The sequence below is a fragment of the Sturnira hondurensis genome, unplaced genomic scaffold (assembly GCF_014824575.4).
Source record: "Sturnira hondurensis isolate 20B ecotype Veracruz unplaced genomic scaffold, ASM1482457v3 Scaffold0020237, whole genome shotgun sequence".
Lineage (NCBI taxonomy): Eukaryota > Metazoa > Chordata > Mammalia > Chiroptera > Phyllostomidae > Sturnira > Sturnira hondurensis.
This window is the reverse complement of record NW_028092868.1, coordinates 1,798,932-1,825,613: the sequence shown is the minus strand read 5'-3', so window position 1 is coordinate 1,825,613 and position 26,682 is coordinate 1,798,932. Positions and strand designations below refer to the sequence as shown.

General features: G+C 40.4%; 1 protein-coding gene across 1 annotated transcript; it reads left to right on the top strand.

The window, feature by feature from the left end:
* Window positions 1-9,126: 9,126 nt before the first annotated feature.
* On the top strand, window positions 9,127-21,272 carry LOC118975330 (myopalladin). The gene is made up of 8 exons (XM_037029202.1): window positions 9,127-9,345; window positions 10,539-10,688; window positions 11,568-11,650; window positions 12,836-12,962; window positions 14,954-15,161; window positions 16,774-16,939; window positions 18,322-18,455; window positions 21,082-21,272. Exons 1-8 carry the CDS (start codon window positions 9,157-9,159, stop codon window positions 21,249-21,251), a joined length of 1,227 nt encoding a protein of 408 aa, XP_036885097.1. The 5' UTR covers window positions 9,127-9,156; the 3' UTR covers window positions 21,252-21,272.
* Window positions 21,273-26,682: the final 5,410 nt, after the last annotated feature.

Here is a 26,682-nt window from a genome sequence, read left to right as displayed (position 1 = left end):
ACCTGGAGTCCCTTCACATTCCTCTTCTCTGTAGTCATTGTCCCATGGAGTTTGCCATCTCATAACCCCCATTTCCAAAAGTAGATGGGAGGTGTAAGGGGACAAGGAACCTTGGGAAATTCAGATAAATGAGATAAATGCCTCAAGAATTTTGGCTAGTTATTTGTTTTATTTATGACTTTGTGTTCCTAGGGTGCTATGGATTTCATGGAGATTCCTTTGTATCCCAGTTTTACCTATGGAAAGCAGGGAATTCTAAGGAATTTCTCCCCATTTTTAAGACAGAGATACTGAGGCTCAGATTGTGACTGGACACATTCGTATAGAGATCCTATATAGGAAGTCACAGAGCCAAGTGGTACCTCCAAGAGCACTGTGTTGAGGGGTGGGCATAAGGAAGGGCATATCCAGGTCCTTAGGTCATTGTGCTCAGACAGTTTAGGGGCCATCTTGAGAAAAAGAATACACAATTCCATATAAAAGTGAAAACTGAATTAAAATGAGAAAGGATATCACAACAAATCACAAATTCAGAAATGCATACAATATACCATGAGCACCACAAAATCCAGAAAAATAACATTTATATTTTAATAAATAACAGATTATTTCTATAATGCTTTTTTCTATAGTATTGACTGCATATTCTTTTATTGCTTTATTACATGTCAATGATTTGGTAATATTTTCTACAGTGAGAATACAAAGGTAGTTTAGCCTTTTTTCTACACTGATTACAACTTCCTTTTTTCTGATTCATCACTTAGTACATTTTCTGTCAGTTTCATAGTTTGTTATTACTGATGCTTTATAATTTTTAGTGTTTTTAAATCCTACATTTGGGAACATATCAATCACTTTTCTCTCATGTATGAGCCACAAGATTTAAGGCATTTCAAGATTGTATTTTAGATTTAAAATTTTTAAATTATGGTAAAATACACATAAAAAGTTACCATCTTTTTTTGCTTTCTTAATATATTTTATTGATTATGCCATTTCAGTTGTTCCATTCCCCCTCTTCCTTTCCCTCCACCCTGCACATCCTCTTCTACCCACATTCCCCCACTTTAGTTCATGTCCATGTGTCATAAGTTCTTTAGCTTCTACATTTCCTACACTACTCTTGCCCTCCCCCTGTCTATTTTCTCCCCACAGTCTATACTACTTATTCTCTGTATCTTCTCCCCTGCTGTCCTCCTCCCACCCTGCTGTTGCTAACCTTCCATGTGATCTCTCTTTCGGTGACTACACTCCTGATCTAGCTGTCCACTTAGTTTGCTTTTGTTTTAGGTGTGGTTGTTAATATCTGTGAGTTTGCTGTCCTTTCACTCTTCATATTTTTTTATCTTCTTTTTCTTAGATAAGTCCCTTTAACATTTCATATAATAAGGGTTTGGTGATGATGAACTCCTTGAACTTGACCTTTTCTGAGAAGCACTTTATCTGCCCTTCCATTCTAAATGAAAGCTTTGCTAGATAGAGCAATCTTGGCTGTAGGTCCTTGCCTTTCATGACTTGGAATACTTCTTTCCAGCCCCTTACTGCCTGTAAGGTCTTTTTTGAGAAATCAGCTGACAGTCTGATGGGAACTCCTTTGTAGGTGACTAGTCCCTTATCTCTTGCTGCTTCTAGAATTCTCTCCTNGTTTCCACCTATGCCTCCATCTTGGCGGAAGTCCTAGGTTCAGTTGTTGATAGCTGTGAATTTGTTGTCATTTTACTGTTCCAAGTTTTTGATCTTCTTCTATTTCTTGGATAAGTCAATTTAACATATCATATAATAAGAGCTTGGTGGTGATGAACTCCTTTAACTTGACCTTATCTGGGAAGCACTTTATCTGCCCTTTCATTCTGCCTTTCATAGCTTTGCTGGGTAGAGTACTTTTGGATGCAGGTCCTTGCATTTCATGACTTGGAATACTTCTTTCTAGCCCCTTCTTGGTGACAAGGCTTCTTTTGAGAAATCAACTGATAGCCTTATGGGCACTTCTTTGTAGGTAACTCTCCTTTTCTCTTGCTGCTTTTAAGATTCTCTTATCTTTAATCTTGGGTAATGTAATTATGATGTGTCTTGGTGTGTTCCTCCTTGGGTCCACCTTCTTTGGGACTCTCTGAGCTTCCTGGACTTTCTGGAAGTCTATTTTCTTTGCCAGACTGGGGAAGTTCTCCTTCATTATTTGTTCAAATAAATTTTTTATTTCTTCCTCTTCTTCTTCTTATGCTGTTTTGATTACAGTAGCTTTGTAATACAGTTTAATATCAGGTATTGTGATCTCTCCTACTTTGTTCTTCTTTCTTAAAATTGCTGCAGCTTAAATAAAACTGCAACTTAAATAAATTCAGGGTCATTTATTGTTCCACATAAATTTTTGAAATATTTGTTCTACATCTGTGATATATGTCATTAGTATTTTAATAGGGGTTGCATTGAATCTATAAATTGCTTTGGGTAGTGTGGACATTTGATGATGTTAATTCTTCCAATCCATGAACATGGTACATGCTTACATTTGTTTGCATCTGCCTGAATTCCTTTCTTCAGTGTTGTGTAGTTTTCTGAGTACAGTTTTCTGAGTACTGTACTGAGTACAGTACCTCCTTGGTTAGGTTTATTTCTAGGTAATTTATTTTTTATGTTGGCATAGCAAATGGAACCTTTTTCTGATTTCTGCTTCTGATATTTCATTGTTGGTATACAAAAATGCCTTTAATTTCTGAGTATTGGCTTTGTATCCTTCTATTTTGCCAAATTCACTTACTAGGTTGAGTAGTTTTTTGGTGGAGTGTGTAGGATTTTCTATCAAAAATTTCATGTAGCCATTGGCCTTAGGTTGCCTTGTTTGGGAACTGTAGGACACCATTAATGAAGAAATGTCCCAATGTCATCTGCCATGGGCCCACGCATGATACACCAATCACAAGCTCCCTGGGAGCTGAGATTTGGGATGTCTTGTTCATTGTTGCGCACTTGTTATGTCGAGCACAGCAAAGGAGCTCAGTGAATATTTTCTGAATTAACACACAACAATGGAATTTACATTAGTTTCAGATAGGATAATGAAACTCTCAACCAGGCAGAAAATTTTTGACTTGTTTTTATCTATAGAAAATATCTTACTTGACTATATAGACTCTGATTATACCTAATTGTGGATACTATTAGCTGTGATAGCAATCTATTTCAATCAACGTATTAAAAAGATAAAAACTTTAAAAAGTGCACTGAGATTACACATAAGAAAAAAGGAAGCTGAAATTCAGCAAAACTGGTGCTAAGTGAACATTTAAGTATAAAATAAATCTGTACATCTTTTAGTATTTATTTATTCTTAGGGAAAATTTTGATTTAAAGTATTTTTATGAAACCTCTTTGAAGGTAGAGTCTTTTTAAAATATGTTTTATTAATTATGCCACTACAGTTGTCCCATTCCCCCCCCCCCTTCATTCCCCTCCACCCTGCAAACCCCTGCCCCAACATGCCCGCCCTTTGGTTCATGTCCATGTGTCATAATTTCTTTAGCTTCTACGTTTCCCACACTATTCTTGCCTTCCCCCTATTTTCTCCCCACCATCTATGCTACTTATTCCCCATACCTTTTTCCCCTCTCTCCCCCTCCCACTCCCCTGTTGCTAACCCTCCCTGTGATGTAGATTTCTATGGTTCTGCTCCTGATCTAGCTGTCCTCTTAGTTTGCTTTTGTTTTAGGTGTGGTTGTTAATAACTGTGAGTTTGCTCTCCTTTCACTGTTCATATTTTTTATCTTCTTTTTCTTAGATAAGTACTTTTAACATTTTATATAATAAGGGCTTGGTGATGATGAAATCCTTAAACTTGACCTTATCTGAGAAGCACTTTATCTGCCCTTCCATTCTAAGTGAAAGCTTTGCTGGATAGAGCAATCTTGGCTGTAGGTCTTTGGATTTCATGACTTGTAATACTTCTTTCCAGCCCCTTCTTGCCTGCAAGGTCTCTTTTGGGAAATCATTGTGATGGGAAATCCTTTGTAGATGACTGTCCCCTTATCTCTTGTTGCTTCTAGGATTCTCTCCTTCATTTTAATCTTGGCTAATGTAATTATGATGTGCCTTGGTGTGTTCTTTCTTGGGTCCAACTTCTTTGGCACTCTCTGAGCTTCCTGGATTTCCTGGAAGTCTATTTCCTTTACCAGACTGGGGAAGTTGTCCTTCATTATTTGTTCAAATAAGTTTTCCACTTATTTCTTTTTCTCTTCCCCTTCTGGTATCCCTGTAATTCGGATGTTGGAGCATTTAAAGATGTCCTGGAGGTTCCTAAGCCTCTCCTCATTTTTTTGAATTCTTATTTCTTCATTCTTTTCTGTTTGGTCTTTTTTTTCTTCCTTCTGGTCCACTCGATTGATTTTAGTCTTAGTTTTCTTCCCATTACTATTGTTTTCCTGTGCATTTTGCTTCATTTCACTTAGTGAAGCCTTCATTTTTTCATTTAATTCATGACTAGAATCAACCAGTTCTGTGAGCATCCTGATCACCAGTATTTTGAACTGTGCATCTGATAAACTGGCTATCTTTTGGTGGCTTAGAAGTATTGGCTCTGGGGCTTTGAGCTGTTCTTCTTCTTGAGCCATAATGTTTTGGTGTGTTTGAACCTGTTAGGTATGAGGTGAAAAGCCTTAGGTGTTCACCAGGGTGGGGCAACCCAGGTCACTGGGTTGTGACGCTATATGTGGGGGTGGGGTCAGAGGTGGGCAATGGCATTTTTTTCTGCTCTCTCGAATTTCAGTCCCCTCTGCTGCTTCCCACAAGCAAATTGGGTCCTTCTGGTGCTAGTTCCTGGGTGTGTGGGCTTGTGCACCCTCCAGGACCCTGTGGTTCTTTCCAATGAACTCTCTGTGAGCCTGGAAGCCTCTCCCAGCACCTGGACCTTTGAAAGTTTTTCCAGTTGGTGCTTCTAGGCTTTGTTTTCCGGTGCCAGAGCCCTGGTTTGCATGGTCTGTCTCACTGCTCGCTCCTCTGCCTGGTTTATCTGAGTGTGAATGTGTGACCGCAGTCAGCCAGCCGCCTTACGCCCTCGTTGGGTCTGCCCATTGCCACCCCATGAATGGGATCTGCCAACCACCACCTGCGCCCCTGGGTCTGTCCGGCGACTTTTTCCTGCGTGACCCACTGACTCCACCCCTCTTACTGGTCTGGATGAATGGTTCGTTGTTGTCAGACTTCGGTACAGTTTAATTTTCTGTCTCTTTTGGTTGCATTCTGGTTTTTAAATATTTGTTGTACATAAACTTGATTGTGCGAGGAGGTACAGTATTTCCACTTACACCTCCATCTTGGCTGGAAGTCTCTGCATCTATGCATTTTTGTTTGTGTGTCTTTTTCTTCATTTGTTGCTCTCAGTTTTATATCCCACATATGAATAAAATCATATGGTTACTGACTTTTTCCATCTGACTTATTTCATTTAGCATGATATTCTCAAGATCCACCCATGGTGTCACAAATGGCAGTATTCCATCTTTTCTTATGGCTGAGTAGTATACCATTGTGTATAGGTACCACATCTTTTTTATCCAATTATATATTGAAGGATGCTTCAGTTGTTTCTATGTCTTAATCTCTGTGAATAATGCTGCATTGGACATAGAGGTACATATATCTTTATAAATAAATATTTTTAAGTTTTGGGGGTAGATAACCCAGAAGAGGGATTTTGGGTCATATAGTAACACTATTTTTAATTTTTTGAGGAATCTCTATACTATTTTCTATAGTGGATGTACCAGTGTACATTCTCACCAACAGTGAATGAGGGTTCCTTTTTCTCCACAACCTCCCCAACACTTGTTATTAACTTGTCATATTGATAATAGCTGGTCTAATAGGTGTAGGGTAGTATCTCATTATAGGTTGATTTGCACTTCCTTAAAAGCTAGTAAAAAGCATCTTTCCATATCTGTTAGCCACTCATATGTTTTCTTGGGATAAGTGTCCATTTATGTCCTCTTCCCATTTTTAATTGGATTGTTTGTTTTTTGTCATTCAGCTGTAGGAGTTATTTATTTATTTGGGATATTAACTCCTTATTGAAGGTGTTGTTTGCAAATACCTTCTGCCATTTGGTTGGTTGCCTTTTTGTTTTGTGGATGGTTTCTTCTGCTGTATGGAAGCTTTTTAGTCTGATACAGTCCCATTAATTTATTTCTGCTTTGACTTCTATTGCCTTTTTTTAAAATCCTCACTCAAAGACATGCTTATCAATTGTAGAGAGAATGGAAGGGAGGGAGAGAGGGGGACAGAAACATTGATGTTAGAGAGAAACATTGATCAGCTGCCTCTTACACGTGCCTGGACTGGGGACTAAACCCACAACCTAGGCATATGCCCTGAGATTGAACTATAGCACTTTGGTCTATAGGACAACACTCTAATCCACTGAGCAACACTTGCCTTTGAGGTCAAATTCATAAGGTATTCTCTAAGACCATGGCCCATATGTTCAGTACCTATTTTTTATTTGTGTAATTGATTGCTTCAGGTCTTATATTTATGTCCTTGGTCCACTTTGAGTTAATTTTTGTGTATAGTGACAAATACCAGACTAGTTTTATTCTTTTCCATGTGTCTTTTTCATTTTCCCAGCACCATTTATTGAAGAAGCTTTCTTTTCTCCATTCTATGTTTTTGACTCCTTTTTCAAAAATTATCTGCCCATATACATGTGAATTTATTTCTGGGCTGTCAATTATTCTATTTATTATCATTATTATTAAAGCTAAAAAAGCTTCCTTTATTACATAAAGCCAATACAGCTACTTCTCAGTTCAACTGTTTGTGCATCTCTATGTTTCTCAAAGTGTTATGTCTGTGATGTTAAAGACAGTCACTTCCGAGTGTCATCAGGTGGCAGCTTTCTGTGGGTGTCATCATTTGTGATACCTGCTCCCCATTTCACATACAATGAGACATTGCTCTAGGGTGTTAAGAAGCTCTCCCAGGCCCCAGAGTAAACATATACCCTATGTTCTTCCACACCTAATTGTGCCAGAAGCAACAAAGTTCTGAAGAAGACACAATTAAAGCTGTCGCACATGTCACAGCTTATCAATATACTGCTTTATCATTTTCATTAACAAAGTATATTACAGTGGGCTCTCCTGTTAGTATTTTTTAAATAATTCACTGCATGTTCTGTTTTTATCACCTCCCAATTTGTAGCGTCGGTAAAACAATAAATATTTAACCGTGTATACGTTTATAGTAAAACAAAATATGCATATTTTCATCACATTGCTTCTGTAGTTCCTTGTGTGAAATCAATTCAACCATTTTTAAATTCTGTGAAATTGGGCCCCAACTTGATAAAATCACCAAAACACCTCCCAGATTCCTCAAAGATGTGCATGGTTGGAACGAGTGCTTGCCCCATGTCACTCGTGCATTCACTCATTCTTCAGAAGCTCGCTGAGTACTTGCCATGAGGCAACCACTCCCAGTGTAGGTTGCTGTTGACACAGAGGGAAGCAAGATAAATATGACTTTTGTTCTTGTGGAAGTAACATTCCAGTGCTTAGAGATATCTAATCATTCAGTCAAGAAACAAACAAGAAAAATACCAGATAGCAACTGATATTAGATAGAAAATTAGAGTGGAGAGTTACTAGATGAAGTGATCTGGGAAGGATGCTGTGGGGAGGTAACTTTTAAGCTAGATAGAATATGGCAGGGAGAGCAATTGAAAAGAATTTGGGTAAATCCTAGATTTAACTGGGGTTTAAATCTAGGGTACACTCAAAGGGTGGTCTGAGGACCTGTGGCAGTCTGTAAGCTATCTCCTCTCCACCTTGAGATAAGCACAGAAATTGAGAATAACTATTAAGAAATTTTATAGTAATTTGACAGAAAAATTTTATGTCTTTTGAGCATAATAAATTTGCATGCTTTTATATTCTCATTTTTCTAGTAAATTCATTCTTATTTTATTTTATAAAAGTACAGGTTGGAAATTTTTAGAAACCTGGTTTTCACCATAGACTGTATGTGGAAACACTGGCTTAACCACTTAACCAAGTGGATGAATAGAGATGCCATTTCCTGAGATGAAAAAGAGCAGAATAGGAGCATTTCTGGGGACAGAAATCAAGTGGGCATTGTTAGACCATGCTAAGTTTGAGATGCCCATTGGGCACCCAAGCCATGAAACAGAGTATATTGTTGCGTATATGACTCTCATAATACAGAGTAGATTACTGTGTTTATGAGTTCCGGGGAAAGATCAAACTTGGAGATATGGATTTGGGGCCACTCAGTATACAGAAGATATCTGAAGCTGTGGGATTGGATGGGATCACCTACCTACAATTAGGAACTAGCAAAGAAGACTGATAAGGAGCGGCTAGAGACAGAGAAGGAAAACCAGTGTGGTGTCATGAATACCCACAGAAGAAAATGTTTCAAAAAGAAGAAGTAGCCATCTGTGCCTAATGCTGCTGAGAGGTGTGATAAGGTAAGAACAAATAAGTGACAGCTGGATTTGGCAAATTTGGAGACCCTAACAATAGTAATTACAGTGGAACAGTGAGAACACAATCCTAACTGGACTAGGTTAGCAAGAGAACAAGTGACAAGGAAATGATCCTGTAACAATATAAAGTTTTTTCAAATAGTTTTGTTGTAAAAGGAGTAGAGAGATGCAATGAAGATTGATATGGAATCAAGGAAGATTTATCCAAGATAGATTTTCTTCAAGTGTGCAGATAAGAATGTCCAGTAGAGACAGGAAGTTGGTAATGCAGGCATCCATCAGAATGCAGTTCATAGGCAGCTCAACATATTGAAATGGACATTAATAGTAGTTGTGGAAATTACATTCCATCTTCATTCCATTCCCTACAGGATTCTACAGGGGCTCCATGCTCAAGGTGAGGAATCGGGATTCACTAAGGCAGTTTGGGATTATAGTAGAGACACTGAAATCACCTTTAGTGCTCGTGGTGAGGACCTGGAAATGGAACATGCCTGGTTTATTGGGGCTACATGATATAAATCTAACTTCTGAACCTTAAAAAGTTGCATCTTCAAATTATAATGACACCTTCTTCCTCGCCCATAGAAATTGAAATTGAAAGATGTTTGCCATTTTGACAGGAATACAAAATTTCAAGCTTTGAGCAGAGACTGATGAATGAAATAGAGTTTCGCTTGGAACGTACCCCTGTTGATGAATCAGATGACGAAATCCAACATGACGAGATCCCCACAGGCAAGTGTATTGCTCCCATCTTTGACAAAAGACTCAAGCACTTCCGGGTCACAGAAGGTTCTCCAGTCACATTCACCTGCAAAATTGTTGGAATACCTGTTCCAAAGGTAAGAAAAGATGATGAGCCAGTTGGCAAAGCAACAGCACAGAACCATAGACAGTATCTTTCTTATCAGACTCAAGTGAAGTATCTACAAAGGGGAAAAAAAACAATAACAGAAAATTAACAAAGCCCAGATAATTTGGCTAAAAAGAGACAGTCAGGAATAGGATTGTTAAGTAAGCCAAAAATAAATCAGACTTATGGGTAAGTTGTAATTTTATTAAAATTTAAAAATAAACTTCTTGGTGGTGATGCTGTGTTTTAGGTTATTGATTATCTCAACCACCAAACTCGCCAAATGAATTTTTTTTTTACTTAATACTTATTGAATGTCCACAGTGTGCCTGTTGTTGTACAAAGTGAGCTATATTTGTATCATTACTATTAGCTTAGTAAATGCTAAAAATGTCATATATCATTATCACTGGCTGCTGAAAAATCTTATGAGTCATCAGATTTTTTGGCAGTCAGCTGAGAGAAGGATTTACACCCAGTATTGCTGTAGCGGGGGATCTCTCCACTCTTCTTTCACAAACAATAATTAGCATGGTGTTATCATGTAACATTAGGGAACAAGAAAATGTAGAGAGGGCAGCTGCAACCAGTACTTCATCCTACCCCCTCACCCTCCACCCTCCCATCTTTGAGATCTCTCTTTGATACATGCAGAATTTACCATGAAAAATATATATATTCAAATTTTAGCTGGATGAAAAAATTAGTGAGTAAACTCTGGCCTCATTCTACTCAACATGATAAACCATACTGTCCTTGCAAGCAAGGTAAGCCTATCTAGACCTGAGATCTGCAACTGCAGAAGACTTGAGCCTATAATGGGAAAGGATAATGGGAATAGGATAATGGCGGGATAGGCTCCTGGTTTTCTTTTTTCCTTTGCCTTTGAAAATATGTCTGGTTCTTAGAGAAACTTTCTAAGTAATTATGAAGTACAACAAAAATGGTAAAAGCTTCATCTTGATCCTAAGTTATATAGAATTTTTGACGTAAGCATTATATAAGTGCAGGAGCATAATACACTGCTTTTAATATGTTTTATAACTTTTTCTAAGTGTTTTATAAGAGATGACTCACTTATAGAGATGGGAATCAGCCCTTGCCTCATCCTACTCCCTACTTTATTATCCTGTGAAGATGCACAGAACAATGTATATGCTCCTTGGTCATCTTTTATTTCAGGTTTACTGGTTCAAAGATGGAAAGCAGATTTCAAAGCAAAATGAGCACTGCAAAATGAAACGAGAAGGAGATGGGACATGTTCTCTGCACATTGAATCCACCACGAGTGATGATGACGGCAACTACACCATCATGGCCGCCAACCCCCAGGTGGAGACGCAGGGTTCAGCGTTGCAATGCACTCTGAGGAAGGAGCGGGTGGTGTTGCGAATGAGAACTTGAGAAGTGGGAGTTACTGAGGCTGAGGAAAATCAGTGAGAAGTATTGTGATTGTGTGTCACTAAAGCACAGTGTCACAGTCTAAAAGACCAGTTAACCAGTGATGGGTCACTCAACCCTTCAGCCTTTTTCAAAGAACATTAGTGGTATCTATTTACTTTATACACATCCCAGACCCATTGGGCTAAATCTTGTGTTTATCAACTCATTGACTCTCTTAAAGGGTCAATAAATTGATCTATTCAAAAAAATGATTTGTTGTTTTTGTCATTTAGAGAATAAGCAAATTACTTCACAAAGTCTTGTGAATATCTCTCAAACTAGTAACATCCTTCTTTTTTGTTTTTTGTAAAAGTTAGAAAGCCATAATCTTTTGCTTTCCTTTTCTGAATGAGATTGACAGCTTCCTCTAAAAGATATGGCTGAATAAATACGTTTAACTACTATTAGAATAGGAATTTCTACTCTTGCCCACTCCTCCTACTGAAATAGTGGTTTTGAAGATAATCCCTATTGAGGCAAGTGTGAGAACACTTGGCCATGATCCCTGCATGTGGCTGCACAAGAATTCATTTTTTTCACATTTGTGCTCTGTTCATTTCTCGGCTTAAGAAAATGAAAGTCATCAAAATATCCTTAAAAATCCCTCCCCATGGACTATTAACAGTGATTTAAGGAGTCATGTTATATATTTATCCCCCCAAAGAAAACTTATGTAGCCAAAAGGTTCATAATATTCAGGTCAAAAAATGTATTAAATTGAGAAATGTGGAATTCTCATTTTAGTCTTGTTCATTTTCTGTTTCTTAGGGGAGAATCAGCTGTTCTGGCCACTTAATGGTACAAAGTTTGCCTATGCGCAGTCGAGTAACACCTACTGGCCAGTCTCACAGGTAAACAATAAGGATCTTCCTCTTCTAGCCACTCCCAAGCAACCACCCACTACAATGAGCACTGAAGCAGTGGGTCCAGAAAATGTTACTTAAAGTGTAGTCATCAACCTGTAGCATCAGTACCACTTGGGAGCTTATTGCAAATGCAGAATCCTAAACCCCACCCCAGACCTACTGAATCAGAATTATATTTTAATAAGATCCCCAGGTGACTCATAAATATACTAAATTTTAAAAGGACTGACCTACAGCACAGTTTCAAAATTTGTAACCATCAGTAGTGCCTGTTTACATATAAATCAGACCTGGAATCATCATTTTTCTTTAGTAAAACAAAAACTGTTAATGCTTGTTTGGACATACACTGAATAGTGTTGTTGTCTCCAATATACCAATTATTTCTAATAGACTACTTGACTTTCTCTCTGACTTTATGAACCACTAAGAATAAAAAGCACGGCTTTTCCTTGACTCTTATGGCGCCATAAAATCTTAGCAGAGCATTCCATAGTTGCTGACATGGATGAATTAAATTTGACTTACCAAAGAAACAAAAACAGTGACTCATATTTCAGATACAGTATTTCACCACCATTGCACTGTACCTTCTTCATTTTTTTTCAAGAACAGCTGTTACTGTTGGTCATTCCAAACCAGTAAGTTCATGATAATCTTTAATGATCTGCCATAATTTATAGCCAGGTTAAATTTTATTACTTGGAGACACAAAGATTGCAGCTGCCTTGTTCTGGGTCATAAACGGCACTTCTCCTTTGGCTCCCATTTGAGGTTCAGCGTGCACACTGATTTATTTGTTTATTTTGAACCTTTTGAACAACTGGTCAAACCCAAGGCAAGAGAAGCTAAGCCACTTAACCCAGAATGACTTCAGAGAGAAAGAAGCTAAAGCCTGTTTATTTGATTACAGATCTCACAAGATAATCCTACAGGGTATGAGATACTTACCACTTTGTTTTTTACATCAGCTCCACACCATTATTTATTATTTATTATTTGTTTATGGCCCAGTAACACTTTTTCCCTCCCTCACCACCTTCCAGCCATGAAAAAAAAAAAGAAAAGAAAATTCATTTCCCAGACCCCATAGCCATGCCTGAATGCCTACTGTTGTAAGTTTGTAAGTGGGTTTCTGTATTTAATGCCTCAACACATTTGTTGTTATAGAGGAAGGTCCCGAATGCAAGAAAAAGACAAGGAGCCCCTACAGGAACGCTTTTTCCGACCACATTTCCTACAGGCTCCTGGGGATATGGTAGCTCACGAGGGGCGCCTCTGTCGGCTGGACTGTAAGGTGGGCCCTAGCGTCATCCATGGCTCCAGATCTGTTCATGTTTTGCAATTGTTTGTTTGTTTGCACTTATTTTTGTTTTTGTTTTGTGTGGTTTTTCCAAGGAAAAGAGGATTGGGAAGGAAGATAGATCACTTTATTTTCCCTGCAGTGCTGTTTTGAAGTGTTTAATACTAGACAAAAATATTTCATGAAAATTTTAAGTCTTTGTATCTCTATTATCAGTACTGTGTCAAGTTAACTCTGGTTTGTAAAAAACAACAAAAGAGGTGATATAATTCCAAAATTTTCCTTACTGTGCCTGGAAAGTCTCTGTTACTATAAAGCCAAAATGTAATTTTTGCATTCTTGAAGCCTTTTAAAAATTACAGTCATGAAAAGATGGTTCCAAGGCAGTTTATGAAAGCAGACAGTAGTTTCTCATGCTAATCATCATTCGTCACCTATTTGTAGCTATTCTAATTCTTTGATCAAGAATGAGATTTGCTCCAGGAAGTCCAGGAAGCTCAGAGAGTCCCAAAGAAGTTGGACCCAAGGAGGAACACACCAGGGCACATCATTACATTAGCCAAGATTAAAATGAAGGAGAGAATCCTAGAAGCAGCAAGAGATAAGGAGACAGTCACCTACAAAGGAGTTCCCATCAGACTGTCAGCGGATTTCTCGAAAGAGACCTTACAGGCAAGAAGGGGCTGGAAAGAAGTATTCCAAGTCATGAAATCCAAAGACCTACAGCCAAGATTGCTCTATCCAGCAAAGGTTTCATTTAGAATAGAAGGGCATATAAAGTGCTTCTCAGATAAGGTCAAGTTCAAGGAGTTCATCATCACCAAGCCTTTAGTATATGAAAAGTTAAAGAGACTTACCTAACAAAAAGAAGATAAAAAATATGAACAGTAAAATGACAACAAATTCACAACAATCAACAACCAAACCTAAAAAATCAAAAACAAAAACAAACTAAGCAAACAACTAGAACAGGAACAGAATCATAGAAATGGAGATCACAGGGAAGGTTATCAGCAGGGAAGTCTGAGGGGAAGAGGGGGGAAAAGGTACAGAGAATAAGTAACATAAATGGTAGGTACAAAATAGACAGGGGAGGTTAAGAATAGTGTAGAAAATGTAGAAGCCAAAGTTCGTATATGTACAACCCACAGACATTAACTAAAGGGGGGTAATGTGGGTGGGAGGGGGTGTGCAGGGCAGAGGGGAATAAGGGGGGAAATGAGACAACTGTAATAGCATAATCAATAACTATATATATATATATAAAATAAAATTTTTTAAAAAGAACGAGGTTCGCTGGAGCAGCCTGGATATCTCCCAGTATGCAGAGAAACTTAAGTCACCCCTCCTGCCCAGACAAAGCTGCAGAGTGCTGTGGACAATTCAGATGCAAATTAGTAAAGGCTTGAGGTCAATCATTCATAAAGCCCATTTCTCTTGGTGATTCTTGCTCTCCCAATGAAGGCCTGAATAATGTTCCAAATTGACTGTTACTTTTAAGCCCTAGCAGATACCCATGCCTGACCCCACCCCCAGAGTTTCTGATTTAATGTGACTATGTTAAATAGTGGGCATTAGGATTTTCAAATGCTCCCCACATGGTTATATTACACAGCCAAGTTTGAGAACACTGGTTTAATGTCTGTCCTTTACTTGGGTACCTCTCACTTGTTAGGTATGTAAGCAACATATCGTCTCTGAAATTGATGCTGCAAGCCTATTTTATTTGTTTAGCTTCTTAATTCATACTTATTCTAATCTAGAATGTAATTATGACCTGAATCTGGATGTAAATACCATACAGTTTAAATTCATGTAGCCACTCACCCAATCCCTCTTGTCCTGATGTGCCTTCACTACCCCATGTTTTGTCCCACTCTCGGGTGCCAGATAAGGATGAAAAATTCAGCCACCAGATAAATCTGCCTGCCATCCATCTGTCATTTGCCTCAGCTGTCCTGTTTTGTTGTTGTTGTTTTAATTAGGTGAGTGGCTTACCGCCCCCGGAGCTGACATGGCTGCTCAATGGCCAACCCGTGCTCCCAGATGCCTCCCACAAGATGCTGGTCAGAGAAACTGGAGTCCACTCTCTGCTCATTGACCCGCTCACTCAGTGTGATGCGGGGACCTACACATGCGTTGCTACCAACAAAACTGGACAGAATTCCTTCAGTCTGGAACTCACTGTAGTAGGTAAGGTTCGCTGCTGGGACCCTTAAACGTGTAACTCCCTCCAAAGTTATTGCCCAAATACACGGAGCCTGTGACAGAATGACTCAGACCTTTGCCCCACCAACTCTAACCTCAGTTCCAAAGAAACATCGGTTCGCTAAGAACGTAATAGGGTACTTTGTGCATATTATGCATGCAATAAGTGGGAGTCATGCAATAAGTGGGAGACCATCCCCCCTTTACCAGAGAGAGGATCAGGTACAGTCTCCACCCACGTTCCAGTTCATTGATCAACTAATTAGTCAACTAAGTGAGCACTGCGAATTTCAAGCCCTTTGCCCTGTAGTTCATCATCTTGGAAAGCACAAGGCTCTTCCTCACCCACTCTTCAAGCTTCCATGCCTTTGCATCAGTGGTCCCTCTACCTGGAATGCCCTTCTCTGCCTAGCAATGTCCTACTCATTTCCTAAAGCTTAATTCAAATGTCACCACCAAGGCACAGCCAACTCATGAGGCACATCCTTCTCTGTTTCCATAGCACTTAGGAAAGGAGAGACTCAGAGAGCTCACTGTGTAACCGTTTCCTCCTTTGCCCCCTTGAAGAGACTGTGAGCATCTGAAGTCAGAGAGTCTGCCTTGTTCTTCTGTGTGTCTCCCATGTCTGACTCTGCCTGGAACACGGAGAATGCCCAACAAATGTTGAGTCCATAACTAAACAAGGAATTTTTACCTTATAATATGATTTGAACAAAATTAATACCTACAAATAAAGACAACAAGTCCTCATCACCTAAGTGATACCAGCCCTTCGGAGCAATAGTCCAGCCACAATTAAATCTCAGAATATACAAATTCCAGTGCTGGCTTTCTCCCAGGTGTGGCCCCTCAGGGAAGTGGGAGCGGCTTCAGCATGCTGGCCCTCTCTCCAGGCCAGTGGCTGTTACCCCCATATAGCTTTCACTTTTACTCACTCCTGATTTCTTCTTACCAACAGAGTAGAACAAGCTTATTCTGCAACGATATATTAATCATCAGCTTTTCCTTTTTTCCCACTATTTTGCTCAAATATTGACTCTGGAACCTCGAAATTTGAGATATCTTTGCCTTAATTGGTTTGGCAAAAGAGAGAAAGAGAGAAGAAAAGAAAAGAGCCTACTTAGGGAACATAATTTGTGTGTTTTTCTTTAATAGTACACTTCTTTTAACTTTTTTGTAGCTATAAACTTCTTCAAAATAAAATCCTCAGGAAACTTAATATATCTTCTGAAAAGTTTCTATAAAAAAGAAAAGGAATATGTTCAGTACATAAAATATATTGTTTCTCAAAGTATACTACTGAGCAATGAAAGAAACTCCTTAAATTTCACACCTACCATTTGTGTCGCCTGTGTGCGACCCAGATCCTTGAGTGGTGTCTCTTATAGGGTGTGCAGAGACCGTTCCCTCGTTTCTTTGTTAATCATTTCTGGAGCCTTTATGAAGGCGGCACGCTCCACCTAGAGGAGTGAGGAGTGTTCTGAAGGAGGTAAGGGGGTGGGTGCCCTCTCCGCTAAACGCCAGAACTGGAGTGAGTCTGAGGAATGAACCCAAAGGCACCTACTATTCCAACAAGAATGGTCCTTCTCTTGTTTAGCCAAAGAGGTGAAGAAAGCCCCTGTGATCCTGGAGAAACTGCAGAACTGCGGGGTTCCCGAAGGCCACCCCGTGAGGCTGGAGTGCCGGGTGATAGGCATGCCACCTCCCGTGTTCTACTGGAAGAAGGACAATGAGACCATCCCCTTTACCAGAGAGAGGATCAGGTACAGTCTCCACCCACGTTCTAAGGCACTTCCAAATGCAGCGCTTCATCCAAATGAGCCCATGGCTTTTTGAATCTGGTGTCTTTCACTGACAGTAACACATTTATTTGAGCTTTGTCCATGTTATTGTACAGATCAAGAATTTCTTCCTTGATGTTGCTGAAGGGTAGTCTCTTGTATGAATGTCTCACCATTTTAAAACCTTAATTTTTAAGTTTAAAAATGTACAAGGAGGAACATTTGAGATCTTGTTCCTCAGCCTAGGTCATCAGTTTGACTCAAATAAATTCCTATAAAATTTTAAAACAAACAAATGAACAAGGAATTTATGAAGACCATGCATAGTTTGTATCATGTATCTTTAGTCATATTAGTACTCAGAAAACCTTTGACAGTAATAAGCTTAAATAAAATAAATCAAAATAAAACATTAAAGAGGTTATACTCCTCTGCCCATCTCTACACGGTTGATTTTAAAGTAACTTTAAGGATCCAGTTTCTTAGCGTGGATGTCTTGCTTAATATCCCCTAACCTCTTTTACTTCTTTGCCATTTAGGTTTCATGCCACAAGGGGGCAGGCGCACAAAGGCAGCTGGTGTACAAAACTTCCTACTGAGAATTATTCCTTCACAGTCACTAGCATTTGTCCAAAGAATGTTGTAGCTGTCAGGTTTTACAAAATTTGGGCATCTGAGAAATCTATGTGTATATATAGGTCAGGCGTTTTCTCTGGTAAAACTTAAGCAGGAACTGAGAATAGTCTCAAGTTAACACTTCAGTCTAAATGAAGGTAACATATTAAACCCAGGCTGGAATTCTGGCGCAATTATCTGGGCTTGCAATCTTCAGCTGAGGTGGAGAACTGCTGGTGCAGAGGAGACAGCAAGAAGAGCATGCTAATGTGCTCCCGGACTGCACTGACCTAAATGCTACACGTGCCCAGTTGGTTGCATTAAGAAATGCTCCCTCTAAAAAAAAAGAAAGAAAAAGAAAAAAGAAACATTCCCTCTATGCTAACAATGCATCTTTCCCATGGGTTCCTAATAAAGTTCCTATTGAAATGTCCAACCTGGCTTGGAAAAGAGATTTTTCTGGACTTTGGTTGTGACAAGCTGGTGGGGACTGTGAAGAGTTGGAACAATGGCCAGGGCAAGAAAAGGCCTCAGCCTTCATTACAGCCTCAGGAGGTTTACTGCTGCTCTTTTGTGACTTTTCATCTTCAAGTTCACCTTGAATGTTTGCTTCAAGCTGAGCCCCCCTTTCCTCCATCTAAGGACAGAGAAGGGAGGGGAAGAAGGGCATGGCTGGATTTGTCCCCTGACCTTGACAAGGATGTTTCTGTCCCCAAATACCATACGGATATACTCTTTCTTTTCTCCAGTATGCACCAGGACACAACGGGGTATGTCTGCCTCCTCATTCAGCCAGCCAAGAAATCAGACGCCGGGTGGTACACGTTATCAGCCAAGAACGAAGTCGGCATTGTGTCGTGCACCGCTCGGCTGGATATATATGGTAGGGATAACGGCACCAGTTCAATATCTGTGTGTGAAGGGTAACTTAGAGAATCTTTTTTAAAAAGGATAGGTGTAGTATGTTTCCATAAGTGAATTGGATGGATTATATTTAAGTGCTTTAGAGGTGGACTTTTAAAGTTATTTCATCTGTAAAAGTAACTCAGGGCTTTGTACACTTTTACATTTTACTTATGAGCTTAATCTTCTTCCAACTGAGGTCCTCTAATACTAGGGATTACAGTGACTTCAGAGTTTACATGTGCTTGTACTTCTGATCACCCAGCATCTTCATGCCTTCTCCCTGGTGCCAAGGGCTACCCACTGGAACTCCCTCCAGCCACACCAGCAGACTTCTCCTGATACCATTAATTTATTAATTCACTTCACAAATATTTTTGTCCCGATTCCACAACCTAATAATCAAGAGCTATCCTAAAATAATATCAAATGACATTTGTATAGTAACTTATAATTTACAAAAAAAAATGACACCCTTAGATCTCTCAAACCCATGAAATTTTTGTAATTGTTGTTACTCTTATTTAAATGTTGAAGAAACTGAGACTCAAGTTAAGTGACTACATCCAGGATGCAAACCCTAGGTTTTCTATCATTCCTTTGGGCCATATTTCTAATTTTTTAAAGTATTTAATGAATTAATTTTTACTAATATGTTTGTATACTCTATTCCTGTCCTCTATAATTTTGACATGAACTAGTATTTTTGGAGACATATTCCTTAACCCAAATGAGTGATTCTTTCTTTTCTCCTTTAAAAAACATAATAATTCACTTTTAAATATATATATTTTTAAGATTTTATTTATTTATTTTTAGACAGAGGGGAAGGGGGGAGAAAGAGAGGGAGAGAAGCATCAGTGTGTGGTTGCTTCTCGTGCACCCCCTACTGGGGACCTGGCCCATAACCCAGGCATGAGCCCTGACTGGGAATCGAACCAGTGACCGTTTGGTTTGTAGGCCGGTGCTCAATCCACTGAGCCACACCATTCAGGGCCATAATTGGTCACTTTTAAGGTTTCTTGTTTATTACTGGTTTACCATGATTAACCAGAATAACAAGAGTAACTATCTAGAACCTGAGGTCCCGCTATTCATAGGTACACACCAGGTATCCCCCTTTTTAAATGCCATACAGGAGGGGGCTTGGCCTGCCCCCCGGGTCTAATTTTCCTAGGTCTAATATTATGATATGTTTCTTAATCTAGGCTAATTCCTTCAACCATGTCACAGGCCTCACTGTGTCAGAAGGAAATAGGTCTCCAGCTCAGTACCAATAAACCCTGAAACTGATGACTCTTGACCCAATCCTGCCCTCCAGTGGCCAAGTTCCCAGTTTGCTTTGTCCTGGCTCAGTTCTTCTTGGTTCCTGTCCTGTTTCCACAGCACCAACAGGAGGCCCTATGTCCTTAGTTGGAAAGTTGGGGTGGAGGGGGGGATGATGGTCTTGAGCTAAAATCAATCTGCTCTGTCCCTTACCACTGTTTCCTGCCTGTCTGAGTAGGCTCCCCTCTCATCAAAAAGATGGCGTTTAATAGTAGCAATTACAGTCGCCTGGGTAGGAGGAGGTCGGGGAGAGCAGGGAGATGCTTAGAGGAGTTGGACGGGGGAGAGGCCAGACCAGGCGGCCGCCTCCCAAGTGCTTGCTCTTTAGTGGAATCACTAATTTTGTCCTCAGTTTTGTAGTTTCTGAAGTTTGATTTTATCACTTCACTCAAAAGTATTTAAACCTGCACAACTGATCCAAAACAAGAAAATCAACAAAGGACCAATTTATAAATGGAAATGCTAAAAGGGTGGACGCCATTCTAGAACCCAGAGCCTCGCATTCCCCACCTGATGCTCCGCCTTCTCCACATCACGGCCTCTTGTAATTTCTGCCGGGCAGTTTCTCCTTGGTGATTTCTGAGTCAGAGACCACCATGGGGGCTGGGCATTTTGGATGGGTATTTCATTCAGGCCATAGTTCAAGCTTAATGATTGCTAAAAAAACAGGGACTCCTTTAGACGGTGCTTGGTGAACACAGAACCTCTAACACATTCTCTTTTGCCCTGCACCATGATAGGTGGCACGTAATTACTCTTCGGCCTTCTTGCTGTAACTCATTGGAACCTGATTAGGGTGCTGGGCAGATAATGGCTGATTAGGGTGATGAGAGTGTGGGTGGGTGCTTCTCAGAGGTCCAGACCCATCTTTTGGCTTCCATTTCTACAGGTTCCTTGTGTGCACCTTCCAAAGAGCCTACACGGCTCTTTCTGCACTGCCCCTCGCAGGCCCACACTAGGTTGGAGAGGAGGAATAATTGTGATAAATAACCCTACTCACCCACTCTTCTTTCTGATAGTCCCAGATCTTCCTGGATTAGAATCACAGGTTTTGGAATTAGGGATTTAGGAGACCACCAGCCCAGTTTCCCTATTTCTGGCCAAGAAGGAGAGATTTTATTGCTGTCTTTTACAAATGAGACATTTCAGACCCAGTTATATTTAAAAGCGTTACCAAGATCCCACAGAAAGTGCTGGAGTGGAAACAGAATGCATGTCTGCCGTGTACCCGCTAGACTGTACTCCTTTCATGACAACACGTTCTTTGGTCCATTTTCCAGCTCAGTGGCACCATCAGATCCCGCCGCCCATGTCCGTCCGGCCCAGTGGCAGTCGTTATGGATCTCTCACCAGTAAAGGACTTGACATTTTCTCTGCCTTCTCCTCAATGGAAAGCACGATTGTGTATTCATGCTCTTCTCGGAGTGTAGTAGAGAGTGATGAACTTTAAGGAAGTCCAGGTGCCTGCTGTGCAAGGGTGCAGACTGTAGAGGGGGAAGGTGGACAAGCCAGAACCAGTGGTTTCCAAGCAACTGGGTTGAGTAAGTGCCCACGCCGCTGGACCTATGGCAAGAAGTGCTTTGTATAAGACAGCTGGGACTCTTGTAGTCTCAGCTGGGGAAAAGAGATAGGTCTGTGCCTTTTAAAGATTCCAACAAAAAAATGTGAGAAGACAATAACAGATGAACCAAAGATGTCATGCCGCTGCCATCCACTGCTTTGGGGAAAAGCTAGCATGCTCTCTGCCCCATGTTGTGTTAGGGGTGTTTAGGCCCTACTAGGAGCAATTAGGGGCCATGTGCTTGGGCTGAGAAGAGTTAGACAGTAGTGACCGTAGGTGTTCCTAACACCAAACAATGCAAAGGAAAAAGATGGGACGGTCTCCGGCACCCTTCAATGATTACATTCATGGCTGTAGTTTTGGTGGCTTAAGACAGCTTCTACTTAGCATTAGGAGATCGCGCCATACAACTCACATATGTGGAGAAGCATTTTTGATTTGCTTATCCTGAGTGTACTGAGCCACATAATAAGGCAATAAAATGGGCCAGAGATACAGAATCACTGAAACACTCAGTATTGCACAGTGCAGTATTCTATAGCCAAAACAGGGCTCCCCGCACCTGTCTGCACCATATTCTTTTGGATACAATGGTGAGTGGTTCTTCTTTCTGAATTTATATATCCCTAGACTCTAGAACTAAGAGTTTGTTAATAAACCAACCAGAAAGAAATCTTCTCAGGAGACACTTTTTACACTACTATCTTCAATTGCCACTTACAAAATATGCAAGAATCGTCATCCTCTGCCCATAAGGACCCTGATCCTGCTCCTCCCCTCGCCCAAAGGCCTGGAGTGTGAGACAGTGAGAAAGAAGAGATGCAACAAGGGGAGAGGTGATGGGAGGGTGTTGTTCACTTGCCCTCACAGAGCAGCGGTTGTGGGAGGAGGGGTCTTTAATGGTTGTGAACTGCTCTGAGATCACTCATCAAGTTGCATTTTCTCTGCATAAAATATTATGCTAACTGAACAGGAGGAGGAAAAGGGAATTTGCCTCTTTATTCTAACCCACCAACTCAAAACCTGCCTTCCAACTTAAGGAGTTTTTAGACTTAAGTTCACTGCAATATCCCCAGGGCCTGAGAAGGGTCCTTAGCACAGAGTGAACATTCAATAAATACTTGTTGGATGAGTGAACCTTACATTAGATCGAGAAATGTACAATTCACACACTCGTCAAAAACTTGTCCCAGGAATACTCCTCACAGCATAGTTCGCTCCCGGGCTCACCAGTGGTGTGACCTGGAAGCATCTGTCACCAGCCCCCGTGCCCCAGCCTCTAGTGCCCTTCGAGCCAGGCGTTCCCAGGAGGCATCTGACTCAAGTGAACGAATAGTAATTGCTTAGAGAGGCTTGAAATGTTCTTCTTCTTTACTTGAAAGCAAGGATTGTCAGTATAAAGATCAATTCATTCACTCAGAAATCACTTTTGTATATGTAAGATGCTGTGCTTGAGACTGGGTGACACAAAGATACAAAGAAGACACAGTCCCTGCCCACGGGGAGCTGACAGTCTAGGAGAGGAGAAAAGATACAAGCCAGGGAGAGTGCTGCTTCTTAGGACAATAAAAAGGGCTATTCTTTTCAAATAGAAGTTTCTAGTTCTCTTCACCCTATATTTTTCATGTCTCTAAAATCAAGGCTTCAATTATTTAGCAGAATGATTAGACTTTGCTTCCTTTTTTCATGTATGCAGGGACAATACTAAAAACATAGGCAACTTCAATACAAATATAAGGCCTTTAATATAGAATGCATCCTGTAAAATGTTCTATTTCCACACTAGCTTCTATTATGAAATCTATTAACCAAAGAGAAGTTTCTAACTCCAAGATCACTTCTTCACAGTTATACACCTGACCTCCCCATCACATTTACTTTTGTAAACCCAACAGTTTTCCCATGGAAGGGTATTCTTCATCGCTATATGTCTTAGCTTTCTGAATATTTTATTATCTGTTGGCTTTCAGTGTTCAAGAGACCTGGGATAAATATTCTATTTAGCCATTAGATGGTGCTGTCTGACCTAAAATATAAAAGCCTTCCCCTCCACCCGCCACCCCAACCCCCACTCCCACCACCCACCTCCAATTTGAAATTTGAGCTATTGGCTTGTGTTAAAGCAGGATTTCCCAGCCTCAGCGTCATTGACTTTGGGGGCTAGATCATTCTTTGTTGGGGGGCGGGCTATCCTGTGTACTCTAGGATGTTTAGCAACATCCCCGGCCCCTAACCACTAAATGCCAGCAGCATTGCAGCCCCTGCTGGGGTTGTGGCCACCCAGACCATCTCCAGACGTTGCCGTCTGTCCTCGGAGATGCAGAATCCCCCTTTGCTGAGAACCACTGGGTTGAACAAATCAGGGTCCTGCTTTGAGAATCCTAAGAGAATTCAGTTACAACGAGGAATACTTATATAAGAAATTTTAGTTCTGCTGGGTATGTCTGAACTCAATGTATCCAGCAGATTCATCATCTTCCTTTTTGTAAATGATTCTTCAACCTAATTTAATAATTTCTGTTAATGACACTTAGTCATCTAAATACAAATCATCCAAGTCATTTTTACTTCCTTTATCCAATCAGTTGATAAATTCTGCTTCCTCTAACACTGTTTATTTACATTCAGCCCTTCCTTCTCATCCCCCTACAGTTCTCCAGTCAGACTTTCATCGTTTTAGTAATTTCCCTCAGTATTTCTGACCTCAACATAGTAAAATACTTTTAAGTGGTTTTTCTGCCTCTCATCCTATTGTTTCTTCCCACTCAAATCCAGCCCAAATCTCAGCATCACTCATTCTGCCCAAAATACTTCTCCAATCATACCCTTCCCCCATCTCAAACCCTCAGTGGCTCCCTGGAGCTAACTCAGGTGCCAGCTGTTCTGCCCTGTTGCTCCATTATGATCCCACAGCTTTTCACCCATTACTCAGAAAACATACCCAATATGGTAGCAGACACATTAACACCAGCCCCTGCCTTCCAGCTGCACACCTCCCTCTTGTCTCTATCTGGAAGTCTCTCTCCCTAGTCAACACCTATAGAAATCTTACCTATTCTGAAAGTCCATCTCAAAGGCCACTGTGCATTACTTTCTGACCCCCCAGACCTCAACCAAATACAATTCTACTTTCTTTGAAGCCTTATAGCCAGTGCCTTGAGTCTGGGAGAAGAGAACTTTGTATAGTATTTTATGCAACACACAGCCTCTGCACACCTGCCTACACTAGATTTTAGTTACCTGTCGGCATGGACTGTGTCAAAAGTTTGCCATGTACCTGATAAAATCAGGCACTCAATAAATATTTACTGACCTAAATTGAACTTTAAAATCCATGTAAGTCAATATTTGTTTCTGCATAAAGCGAATCTCCTGGAGAGCTTTTAAAAGTCCTGATGCTCAAGTCACAACCCCGAATCAGAAAGTCCTAAGTTTCGGAACTGTGGTCTTGGCATCAGTGTTTTTTAAAGCTTCCCAGGTGATTTCAATGAGAACAAAGGTTCGTAAGAGTTGTTCCAGAACTTACCCAGAAAGGTCCAAAGGATGCAGATGGTGTAGAGCTGTAGTGTTGGCCTCGGTGAAGAATGTGCTCCCCTTGTCACCCATGCAGTGCAGTGCATGCCTGGAAAGTAGAAATAAACACACACTTTGGCCTCAGTAGTCCCTACTATTTTCCATAATGTTCATTAGACAAGTAGCATTCTTGAAGCCCCCAGGGGAACCTCAAACACATGTAAAAACGGACCAGGGAAAGAGGGAAAGTTGGTGCAATTCATCTGGCCCTTTGTTTCAAAAAGCCGTGCTGATCCCATAAGCACCCTCTCTCCAAAGAAGTGAAGGGCTTTTTATAACGTAGCCAGTCACAGAAATGGGGATCAGAGGGAAAGTGCAGAAAGAAAAGTGAGCCATCAAAACCTCACTGCCTGTTAGAAACATAGTGTCTTCCACCAAAGTCAGATTTTAATCATAATTGCCAAGTAATAGGGGCTGGTTTAAAGCATTTTTCTATTTTTACTCGTCACTTAACTTTCGTGGGCATCCAGTGAGAAGTTGAATGGTCAGGAGACTAGCGGAGATAGAGCTAGAGCCCTGAATGACACATACCGTGGAGAGTACTCCTAGAGGGGTAAAAAACTGACTTTTGTAGGAACAGGTTGATTTGGATAATCCTCAAATGATAAAGGGGTTGCCTTCTAAATATTCACTTGTAAATCGATTGTTTAAAACTCAAAATATATTTTCTTGCACACGTATCACCCAGTGCTGGTTTCCCAAGTGAATCCAGTAAAGCCCATGTAATTCGTCACTGAGTTACAGTATTTGGTGCACCTGATTGGGCGATGATTGGGAATCCAGGCAAAACAGCCAGTGAAAGGAGACGTCTTCCTCCTCCTTTTTGTGCCTATGATGTGTCAAAGTTAAAGAACATCTATGGTCCTTTCTGTATCTATCCTCAATCTGTGGTTTTTCTCCTCGGGTGCCCCGAACTCCATGTCCTGAAATCCCCCTGCCGTAACCCATTCCGTCTCAGCCCGTCCCTGTGAGCATGTTAGCGTGCTTCACGATCCAAAATGACCTAGCTCCAGTTCCATGCATCTTGGCTTGATATTCTGAAGAAAGTAGTCCAATTGAACAGATTCTGAATGTCTTTAACTTGCCAGAGGTGCTGCATTTTAAAAAGGGTGCTTTCTTACTCCCATCAACTTCTAGCTGATAGAATTAGACAAAGTTAAAAAAATTCAGGCTGTGAGAGGTCTAGAAAACTGACCGGGTCAGACACCCAAATTGTCCTTGTTTGTCACAGCCTTTTTCAGGACTCCTCCTCCCCACGTATTCCCAAAGCACCTTCCAAGCTGAGATCCTGGCCTGAGTCTGTCTGTATATGGGCTATAAGTCAGCTGTAAACTTAAAGACAAATTTACTCATAATGACCTCTATTCAAGGTCCCCTACAGGGTCCTTGGGTAACCTGGTCCCAAAGTATTTCTGCTGAGGGTCAAGTTGAAAATCAATGTGCCTTGCCAGTGAGATTTATAGTTACTTAGATTGCAATAGAATTTGCTAGAGTTCTTTTCACCACTAATTGCCTTTTCTTGTTTTAAGTGGATCAATATTTCAGAAAGTTAATTACTAAAGCTTCGCCCGAAGAATGCCAAGCATCTTCTAAACTTTGACAATGCAGTGGCCGTCAATATGCTAAAAAAGTTGCAAATAGTATGTTTTTTAAAATCTGTGCAGTGCAAAAACATGCATATTTGTTAAAAACATTTGCCTCTCATTTCTGTCTAATTATATATTAGTTTGCACACTTGGTGCTATAG

Bases quoted from the DNA above. Each gene is read 5' to 3' on its own strand.
- LOC118975330 (XM_037029202.1), top strand. From the start codon at position 9,157: ATGAATGAAATAGAGTTTCGCTTGGAACGTACCCCTGTTGATGAATCA. The intron at 9,346-10,538 runs GTAAGAAAAGAT...CTTTTATTTCAG, and splicing joins TTGGAATACCTGTTCCAAAG to GTTTACTGGTTCAAAGATGG. The intron at 10,689-11,567 runs GTGGAGACGCAG...TCTGTTTCTTAG, and splicing joins TCATGGCCGCCAACCCCCAG to GGGAGAATCAGCTGTTCTGG.